The sequence below is a fragment of the Lipophrys pholis genome (genome assembly GCF_963383615.2).
Source record: "Lipophrys pholis genome assembly, chromosome: 9".
Classification (NCBI taxonomy): domain Eukaryota; kingdom Metazoa; phylum Chordata; class Actinopteri; order Blenniiformes; family Blenniidae; genus Lipophrys; species Lipophrys pholis.
In genome coordinates, this window is record NC_137639.1 from 18,737,499 (window position 1) to 18,748,051 (window position 10,553).

Here is a 10,553-nt window from a genome sequence, read left to right on the forward strand (position 1 = left end):
GGACTAGCACCACCTACTGTTAGATGTTATAAATTACAATAGGCTGTAAAAAAGGCTCATGCTATTACCAACACTGTGTTGCATCAGTAATATCGACCCTTCTATACAGTTCAGGGTTTCGGGTGGCTGGAGTGGACACCCTGGACAGCCCGTCCATCACAGGGCGAACACAGAGACAGTCACGCCACAGCCACATTAAAACTTTAGTTTCGATTATCAACTCAATGCATGTTCATGGACTGTGGGAGAAACACTACATTAACACAGTAAGAACATGCAAACTTAATGTTTGAATATTCCCCAGTGAGACTTGAACCAGTTATTCTGACTGTGAGGCAAGAAGGCCATAACCATTACATCACCATGCAGCCCTGCAAGCACACTATGCTCATTCAATAAGGCGTGCACAGATTTTCACCATCTATTTATTAAAAATACTACATTGCACATTCAACACTTGCAGCAATGTGAAATATGCTATACAGATAACATTATACATTCAATAAATAAAATAATGCAAGAAACATATTTACATATTGCATTGTTGTATATCGGAACATAGTCAGGAGGGAGCACATTTCTGGGTCTTTCGCAACATTCAGAGACATCACAAAGTAGTGGAATACATTTTACAGGTTGCGCCTCATATGCTTTTAAAGGTACAAGAGCACAATGTCAGGTAGTTGATTACCAAAATAAAGATCTGGGGGATTGGTAATCACAGTAGCAAGAGCACTTAGGTGTCTTACAATTCATCCACAATATCACTGAATCACTATTTTATTTTTTTTTTTAAGAATACAGGAGAGGGTAACAAAGTACCTTTTCATAAACATTGTATAAATATAAGGTGTTTGTAATAAAATAAACAACCATGACTAGGAGTGGTATAACAATTATGGGCTGCACTTCTGAAAATAAACTACACTTGTAACACAACTGTAACTGATATTTTAGGTTAGGTGAAATTAAAGGAACGTGCTTTACACACTGCTCGTTTCTAAAAAAAGGAACATGTCAACCCCCTGTAAACATGTGCTAGTATAACAGACCTCGGTATAGGCCTACTGTATTTATATGGAATTTTGTTGCCCTGAAACTTTTGTCATTCTATAGCAAACATACTATTATAGCATGCTACGCCATAAAGTTGCTCTCACCACAGACTCTTCGATGGTAAATGTAAATATGCAGGCAGTAATGAGAAAACTGAGGGAAACAATGGCTCGCAGCTGCATTAGAAAACCCCCTAAGAAGAAAGTCTTGAGGCTGTATGAGAGGTTGCTGTAGTTTAATTTTAAGGTATAGACAGCGGACAGGTCTTCGGGAGTACTACGCTGTTGACAAAGCGTTGTGCTCCACCATTGAGGTATGTCTTTTAGCGTGGGCGTGTCACAGGCTGTCCATCATGGCCAGAAGGTCGTCTCCTTTGCTGCTGGTACTGGGAGACTGGTCCCCAGGCTCACTGAACTCTCCCATGATCTTAGCCAGCTCCGCGTTGGCCTGCTTGTCCTGAAAGACAACGTTATCCGCTGATCACAGTGCACGAGTGGGCATCATAGGAACTTATAGCTCCTTACAGTAAATCCAGTTAGACTGGCAAAGCACAGACATCCCAGATCATTGACGGAATGACTCTAAGCTTATTACTGAGATAAGCAACATTTGGCATTTAGTTCACTCGTGTGGTTAAAACAGCCCATCAGTAATGGAGTTTGGCAAGTGCAGACAGCAAGGATTTACTTATGCAAAAACAAATTGAGGGAAAAAAGCCTACAGTTCGAAAGAAATCTGTGTTTGTGTCTGTCACGAAACAAGATCAAGATGAGCACGCAGCACTGTGGGCCTGTCCAGATCCTATATTTGATTTGTAGAGTACCTTAGGGAAATTGGAAAGTATTCAATTAAAGAGCAAAAGGGGATCTGAAAAAGGACATTAGAAACTAACCCTAAATTAAATTGAAGAAAAAAAAAATAGACCATATCAGGCATGTAAAAATTAATTTTCATATCTGAGATCATGCGAGGCAAGTAGTATAAGACTCCTGCGAGACCTTTAGACTCCAGCTATCTGCGCTAAGATGAAATATGCGAGATCTTTACCTCAATAAATGTGGTGTGAAATCATTGAACAAGGACTTGATCTCTTTAAAAGTCTCAAGATTAACAGCCATAATTTACCTTTGTTGCTTGGATGTTTATGACGCCATAAGAGAGCTCATCGGGCCTCGATATCAATGCCTCTCTGTGTCGAAGAAGAATCAAAATATTAGTTTTGGTCTTTACAAGTGCGGTTATGTTTTCACATCAGAGGGTTAATGAGAGCATGCTCACTCTTCTTCTTCGTCTGTAGCAAACAGATTAACTCTGAAGCCACTGTCTGGGTTTCCTGCCTTCTGAACTTCTAACCCTCCCATCAACCTGGCCAGCAGGTTCAGTTCCTCCTTGGCCAGCGGGTTGGGGGCAGTGTTGACCTGTTGACACGTAATAGCTTGATTACCACAGTGTATTTACACCAAGCCTATTGTTTAGGGTGCGTTCTATTCCACTGCAGTGTCACCTTTGTGTGCTGAGCAGAGCTTTTAGATGTGCCAGACATATGAGTCTCCACTGGGCGGCTCACACTGTACCTGAATGAGAAAATATTATATAGAGAATAACCATACAGCTCCTTTTACTTGCTAAGATGCTTTGCAATTGTTAGATACGATATACAAGACTTTGAAACCTGGCAGATATACTGGTCATGATTAAAATGACAAAATAAAATGCATCAGTCTTTTGTCCTTAGCCATTTGACCATTTGTTATCAACAATAATAATAATAATAATAATAATAATAATTTTGTTTGGGAGTTTACGTCATAACTTGACACTCATTGTCTTACATGTTTGTGCCTAGTTTGGTGATTCTGTCTCCACAGATGTCAAAGCATCCTTCTCGTAGCGCAGAAGAGTAATTCCCTCCATTGGTGAATTGCAGCCTGTTCAGCTCCTCGCCGGCGCAGCTGAACGTCCTGACGATTAGAAACAAGAGCGCATTCAGAACCTTTTCCATACAAAATGTCTCAAGTCACAAGTCTGCACTCAGATTATTCAGTGACAAAAAAATAAATTAAAAAAAATACTGGAGAAGAATTGACCCAAGAAAAACACAGTCTAAAATTAGAAGGCAAATGCTCGTTCAACAAAACCTCTGTAATGCAATTAGCTGCAGAGAGGCCTTCTTAACATACGATTAGTGTCTGCAGTGATCTTTAATGCTTGCCTTTTGGTTTTGCCACTCAAAGTTCTCAGATTTCCAAAGTGAAGAGTGTTTGAGTCTAATGGACAAGAGCGGTGTACTGCTGTACCTTATCAAGCCAGGGACTTGTGTTCCGTGAGGCACAGGACCGCTGGTGGGCAGTACAAAACGACCGTTTGAGTTCTGCACTTTGTCTTTGAGAAAAATGGACACCTAATAGACAGAAACGCAGAGAGAGACAGAAAATTAACATAAACAAAACAAAGCTGAATATACTCCAATTCATAATTCAAAAAAATAAGAAATCAATCGACTTACCCTTATATGCATGTCTTGAAAGAAGATGAGAAGTGTTTGTCTAATCAGCTGGAATTCACCACTGGATAAAGGCGTATACATCTGATAAGTAGAAAGAAAAATAGTGAGGGAAATAGAAATTGGTGAAAAAGAAGATATGGTACAACTTTTATAGTTGAAAGTTGTCTAACTGAATAAGATAAAACAGGCTTACATGGGTGTTACAACATAATACGCTGATAAACATATAAACATGACATATAAACATACACAGATAAACATGACAGGCAAAGTTTTTCTTGAAAACATTTGAGCTATATCTTTAAAAAAACCAAAAAAAAACAGGTGCGCTTCAGTGAAATATTAAATGCTAGATAGAAAATATAAATTTTCAGTTTTTACTACGCAAATTGCCTTAATGAGTCATATTATAAGGAAAACAAAAGTGATACAGCTTGTTAATCAGAGATCAATTTTATGTGAGTATGACCACTTCAATCAATAACATTTCTGACAACAAAAGGAATCTGTAGGAGTCTTCACTCCTTGTTGTATAGATACATCCGTGGATGCTCTGGGACACATCATCAGTGATGTTTCCTGAAATCATTGGGTGCTTCGGGTCTCTCAACATCAGACACCCTCCTTCAGGCGACCCAGCCGAGGCTGATCAGGCCCCGGCTTGAGTCCAAGCAGCATTGGCCCACTTCTCTGACCTTTTAATGCCGCCGACACTGTATTTTACACATAACTAATAATTAATTGTTGTGGTAATCAGTGAGCCTGTTACTTGAAATGCTTTTACTAAAATATGTTATCGTTACTTTGGATTGGTTTCTCAGTCATTTTAAGGGTTTAGATATTGACTTATAAGACTGTAACACTGTCAGTTTTCTTTCCAGCGAAGACACTGGATGCAGGTTTTTAAAGTTGAGGAGGAGTAAAAGAAATAGCTAGTAATGACAGTAAAAAAACAACAACAAGGTGATACTAAACAACTAGTCAAAAGCAAATAAAGATAGTTGTGAGTGTAATGTGAGTATTTATCGACTGCTTCTTTCATTCCAGATCATTCGATTTAATAAAAATAAAAACAAAAACAAAGCACCAACATCTTGGTTGAAATATCCTCAGCAGTTCCTGTTCCCATGTGAAGCGAGTGAGATTTATCATGCTGTACCTCTATGAGCTGTTGGTAAGTCTCGTCAACCTGAGCAAGAATGCTGGGACTCTCTCTTGCAAAGTCTTTAATTGCATCCATGTGGTTGAAGGAGACAAGGAGGATGTCTTTAGGTCGGGGACAAAGAAGCACCTGATACTTGAAAGCCATGGTCATCAAGTCGTAGAGCTGTGAAAAAGAAGGCATGCTCAGTGCTGCTGCTATTCAGTTAATGAAAAACACAAGCATGACGTAGTTGTAGAATAAACAGCAGAGGGAGCCACATACAGTATGGCCACAAAGTAATATGGAAAATTGATTACATTTTATAGTGTGGATTTATTCAAAAGTAGGCACATCCTTTTATTGAGCCATTTTAAGAAGTATAAGGAAGAGGCTGTCTAAGACATCTCTGTGCAGTTTAACTCAGCACATCATTTCTGAAAGATATTTGAATCAGCATATTTATAGTTATTTGGTAAAAGAAAACTCTAATGTGGAGGTCTGCTGAGTACGCGTGCTGCCAGATTGAGCTGATAAGTGAAGCATTGCATTTCTTTTGGATGCAGACCTTACAAACACCCTCAAGTGCAAAATGAGCCATCAGATATTTGACACAGGGCATACAAGAAGGAAAGGGAAATTATGGATTATGAGCTATGATTTGTTGACATTAGTCATTTGTTTTTGTGGATTTTCTTCCACACTCACCTTGTCCATGCTTGCTTGATTGAGTCTCATTATGGAGGCATGAGCCAACCTGTCGAACACAGTCCGCAGGGTCTTCTTAGAATAAAGCTCCTGTGGCTTGAAAAGCTCCTCCAGGAACTTCTTGTGGAACATAGTGGTGATGATGTCATTCATAACTAATCAGGCAAAGAGTACAACAGAAAAGTGCACAAAAATGTCATTAGGGTTAGTCAACTACTCTAGTGAAATAGTCATCCCAGAAGCAAGCAGATCAGCATTCTACTCTATAGGCTGGCCAAAATGAATCCATCCCGAGCTAACTTAATCCCAAAAGGTCCAAACTAGGCAGCAGCATTGCAAGCAAACAGCAAGTTGTCATATTTGCAAGCAGGTCACTTACCACATTAGAAATAATTTGGTTTGAAAATACTATTCTGGATCAAAGCTCTAAGTCACTTTATTCAATTAAAAATCAAAATTACCCTCTTAAAGTTTGTAAGATTGTTGTCATCCTTACTTACCAATAATGCAATCCAAAATACAAGTCACAAAAAATGAGTTAATGAGAAATAAAGATTCCTGGTATTGTGAGCAAGAGAGATAGGGTAATCCTCAACAAGATTATCATATGTACATGCATGAACAGATGGAATCACAATGGTTCATAGAATGACAAGTGATGCAGTTAATTTTTCATAGAATTCTGGTTAAGAGCCTCCTGGGTAGTTTGTGGCTCACATGTGACCCTGTGAGTGCCCTGACCTCCTGTATGATGTCCATGTACTACTCTGTCATGAATATGTACACACACAGCCTCATTTTTTTTTTTTTTTTATCCAGTTTTTTGCAGTGCATGGGTTCCGGCTAGGCAAAAGCAGAGCAAAGAGCGACTAATGCATTGGTGCATGATTACATCAGATCTTGTAATGATACCTCTCTTTCTGTCGTTCTCTATCCAGCCAGGTATTGTGGAAACTTCATGAATTAAAAGCAGATAGATAAATAAAGGTGTATTCTGGAAAAATGACATCGCTGAATTACATCAGAAGACTAAAGACTTGGATGTAATCCACATATCCATAGGAACTGTGTAGCATTCAATAACATCTAGGGGAATTTAGGTTGTGTCTGACAGAGTTAAAAAGATTATTTTTCCCTCACAACCACCAAAACTCACCAGTGTAATAGCTACCAAGCAAACATATGAAAATAACCAACAGAGTGTGCAGTATTCGGGGGAAACCTAACCTCTTATAATAAAGTTTTTTTTACAGAGGAGCGTTTAATGGTCGGCTGCTAAGCTAGCTACCTTTCTTAGCTTTGTCGGCAGGGATATTCTGAGCTCGAAGTCTCTGGTCCAGGATGTACAGCATCTCCCCGCCGAGATTAATAAAGAGCAGGGGCAAAGTCCTCGAAGACATGATGTTATCGAGGCGGCAGGGCTTATTCTTGGAAACGAAGCAGGCCAGCAACAGGAGCTAGCTGGAGTCTTTGCTGATGGGAGTCCGTCTGTGTAATAAAGCCTCTTCTGGTTGCCAGGCCACGGAGACACAGCCAATCACAGCAACGTACCGCTATGATGTAATGCAAAGGGCGGGGCCAGATTGTGACGTAATTTAAAGGGACACGATCTTTACATTTGCAGCAGACTATAACAAACCAGTTGATTAGTTTTATGGCAGATAATGCAAATATTCTCGATTTTGTATTTGTCAAAAATGTCAATAACCTTTAAGTAATAAATGAAAATAACTCCCTTTTTAATCACTTACTATTAATGTCTATGCAGATGCAATTAGCTGAATGACAAAAGAACTGAAGTGTACGTATAGCAAAAATATTATTAACATTGTTATACAACAGCTTTGGATCCAGCCAACATATACTTACTGGTTTGTTTAATGACATCCTATGCAATCTATTGTCGATCAGGGGCATCAAACACATTTTAGTTCAGGAGTCAAACAGCCCAATTTCATCTTGTGTGGGCTGGACGAGACCAAATTAGAGGCTCTTATGGGCTGATTTTGGCCCACGGGCCTTGTCTTTGACATACTGATATGTGCTTAAGGAAGAGTGTCAATCGCCAAAATCTGCTTATGCCCTGAACACTTTCATAACAGCATGGAAACAGAGTACTAACCATGTCTTCTAAATATTTAAATTATAAGGTAGAGAAAAAATATATTAACCCCCCCCCCCCCCAAAAAAAACCCAAAAAATGACATCAAACAGTACAACAGTTTGCAATGTAGATGTATAGTATATTAAATGACATAAACTGAAATAAGATTTTGAAGTACAGATATGACAGGCATTCAGAATTGCTTTGATGCAATTGGTCACATAATTAATGCATGATAATAATCAATTTATTTACAGTAATGTAGATATGGTCCATTGAATTGACATCCAAGCAAATTACACTTTCTTTGTTGTCTCTTTCTTTGTTGTCTACATGTAAGCTGCTCAAAACAACTTCATTTCACAATATGAGAACATAATCAGAAACTCTTGTTACAGGGTTATCTCTCCACTCCTGATGCGGATTTCTCTTGCCATCCTGCACAGGTCGCACAGTCCACAGAAGCAGGACATCAGGGCATCATTACAAATTGTTCCCTGTAATTGAAGGAAAGGAGCAACAAAATTACATGTGGATAAGTTAACCGTTTGTGTGGTAATGTGCTGCAATTCTGGTTCCCCAAATGTTGAGAAAACCCAACATTTTGCAAGTTTACGAAATCTCTGTCTCTCGTAAGAGTTAAGATCAGTTTTCTACTACTTGAGATCCCAATAATCATCCAAGGCATGAAAAGCATTCTTTTGAAATTTTTTTAGCTTGCAACATGTCAATTGCAGTGATTTATGCGAGCAATATACCTGTATGCCATAGGTCAGCCTCATGTGAGTTCGCATGGCTGTCAAGCCTCCTGGCACACAACCCAAACAGCAGTTCTCCCCATACTTGTTTGCAGTGTAGCAGCTCAGTGCCAGTGGGCATATGCAGCCAAGGGCACCTAAAATAAAATTGGTTGTTGAGATTTTCTGACAAAGAGAAAACATCTGTCTGATACTTTGCATGTGCAAGTGATGTAAATTGTACTCACAGATCAGCAAGTCACTGCAACACGAGCATAAGCCTGTGCTCCACTCTCCTGTTTGGACATTTGTCCCGTAGCCGCCAGTACCAGGTTGATGGGTGACCACTGGGTTCGACATTATGATGTCTGGATCTATTTGTTCCAAAACAAACTTCAGCTACCTAGATGAAAACATGGTCAACTATTAGAATTTGTAAACAGAAATCAGAGAGGTAATCTAATTTGATTTGTGTGTGACAATCATTTTCACATTTAATCCTGTAAATACATCGATTTGACATTTATTTCTAGAGTAGAAGAGGGTTATGAATCGGAAAATGACATAGAATGGAAGCTCTTCATCATACCCTGCTCAATCAGCAGTCATGAAAGCGCCCACAAATGAGTCATGAACTCTTGAAAAAAAAAAAAAAAAAAAAAACCTTATGAGAGTCTGTGAATTGCAGGCTGATATAACTTAATCAGAATAGTGTTTGGGTACTTGTTTCAGGTAGGAAATATCTAATGTTAAATTAAAAAAAAGTTAAATGTGATGGAGCTATGAATACACGCTTCAACAGAAGACAAAAAACAAAGAAATGATTGCACTGATGACATAAATAAGTGAAGAACTATGTCATATTGTTACACTTTAAGCACACAAAACATTAAAGAGTTGCAAACATTTTTCAGAAAACAGTTTAACCAAACCAAATATACCATTTTGAGTTACTGTGAGAAAGGGGAAAAAAAAGTTGTGACTTACCAGAAGATTCTGTGCAAACTGAACTCTTCCTGATCAATCTGACGACCTGCACACACCACACAGGAAGCTGTGACGAAGTTGAGCTGTGAAATGCTGGTTTGCAACAAACGGTTGGTTCTGCGGATGACAAAGATCTGTGGCAATACAACGTCAAACCTGGCCCATCAAAGAAGACAGCTGCTTTGCTTTGAGGCTAATAGTGGTGACAATCAGCAACAGTTGCAGGTCACTGACAAATGAAAAGAAAAAAAAAAAACTAACTGATTTATATCGTGTTTCGACATACACATTAGATAAGGGAAGTCATGACACCCACAAAAGTATCAGATCACAGTTCATATAGTCTGAGGTTTCCATCAAAAACCATTGCAGCTCAGCAGGTTTTAAAACAAGGAATGGATTTAGCAGAATATTTAAATCTGCATTAAACAGTACATAGGTTGAAAAGCGTGTCCTAAGATTAAAAGGTGTTCTACATTTCATAATCATGCATTATCAGCCCATCTGAACTTTCTGTACATTTCTATTGGAAAATGCACATTTGGAAATAGGAAACATAATCTTAGCTACATAACAAAAAAAAAAAAGGTTTCCATTGAAAAGGAGATTGCCAGATATCATATTCTAACCAAAATGTGACTGAGGAACCTATGCAATGATTAGACTGATATGCAAGTTAGGTCAAAAATCGACTCAACTGCCCTTTACATTATGAACAAGACAAGATAGAATATGAGTGTTTAAAATTATCGACATAACAAAGTTTTGTTATTTTGTTTTGACTTCCAAAAGAATCACAACAAAGAATTTCCACCACAATAAGGTTTTTGTTATACTGACTATATTGTAACTATTACCTCATTGTGTTGTGTACATACAATGATAATTTGTCAGATGATGTTCTTTTAACCCATTCATATTCTATACCACCTTTATTCAGAAAAATGAGGTCATCAGACACAAATACACCTATTAAGATACACAGATTCCCCTAACTCAGACCTAGGACCAACGGAATGGGATCAGGCTGGTGACACACCTTGATTGACAAAAATAGAATTTAAAGGATCAAAAGCATTCTCTTTTGTGTCACTTTTTTTTTTTAACTTCAATGTTCAAAGTGGGACTCCTATGGACATGTTTTGTTCAACAGAATTTGTAATAAGGTCATTTCAGTTGTGAAAGATATAGTGAGCCACTACAGAGGAACCAGAGAGGTAGATTTTCAGACTGACCGAAGATGCATGTGTTTAAAATAGTAAGGAAGAGCAGAGTACTCTAATCCCATGTACACACAGACACACAGGGAGAACT

General features: G+C 38.4%; 2 protein-coding genes across 4 annotated transcripts; both read right to left on the bottom strand.

The window, feature by feature from the left end:
• Nucleotides 1-407: 407 nt before the first annotated feature.
• oscp1b (organic solute carrier partner 1b) lies at nt 408-6,978 on the bottom strand. Of its 2 annotated transcripts, XM_080472265.1 has the most exons (11): nt 6,700-6,920; nt 6,324-6,365; nt 5,412-5,566; nt 4,722-4,889; nt 3,563-3,643; nt 3,354-3,457; nt 2,889-3,017; nt 2,561-2,630; nt 2,335-2,474; nt 2,182-2,245; nt 408-1,512 (listed from the first exon to the last, which is right to left on the bottom strand). In XM_080472265.1, the coding sequence occupies exons 1-11, from the start codon at nt 6,809-6,811 to the stop codon at nt 1,393-1,395; spliced, it is 1,185 nt and encodes a 394-aa protein (XP_080328391.1). In that variant the 5' UTR covers nt 6,812-6,920; the 3' UTR covers nt 408-1,392. The 2 variants fall into 2 exon arrangements, with proteins under 2 accessions (XP_080328391.1, XP_080328392.1); XM_080472266.1 differs by lacking the exon at nt 6,324-6,365 and having other exon boundaries at nt 415-1,512; nt 6,700-6,978.
• A 655-nt stretch (nt 6,979-7,633) lies between these two features.
• LOC308114983 (cornifelin homolog) lies at nt 7,634-9,361 on the bottom strand. Of its 2 annotated transcripts, none has more exons than XM_080472270.1 (4): nt 9,240-9,361; nt 8,501-8,655; nt 8,274-8,410; nt 7,634-8,012 (listed from the first exon to the last, which is right to left on the bottom strand). In XM_080472270.1, exons 2-4 carry the CDS (start codon nt 8,610-8,612, stop codon nt 7,908-7,910), a joined length of 354 nt encoding a protein of 117 aa, XP_080328396.1. In that variant the 5' UTR covers nt 8,613-8,655; nt 9,240-9,361; the 3' UTR covers nt 7,634-7,907. The 2 variants fall into 2 exon arrangements, with proteins under 2 accessions (XP_080328396.1, XP_080328397.1); XM_080472271.1 differs by lacking the exon at nt 9,240-9,361 and adding an exon at nt 8,842-8,865.
• Between the last annotated feature and the right edge of the window lie 1,192 nt (nt 9,362-10,553).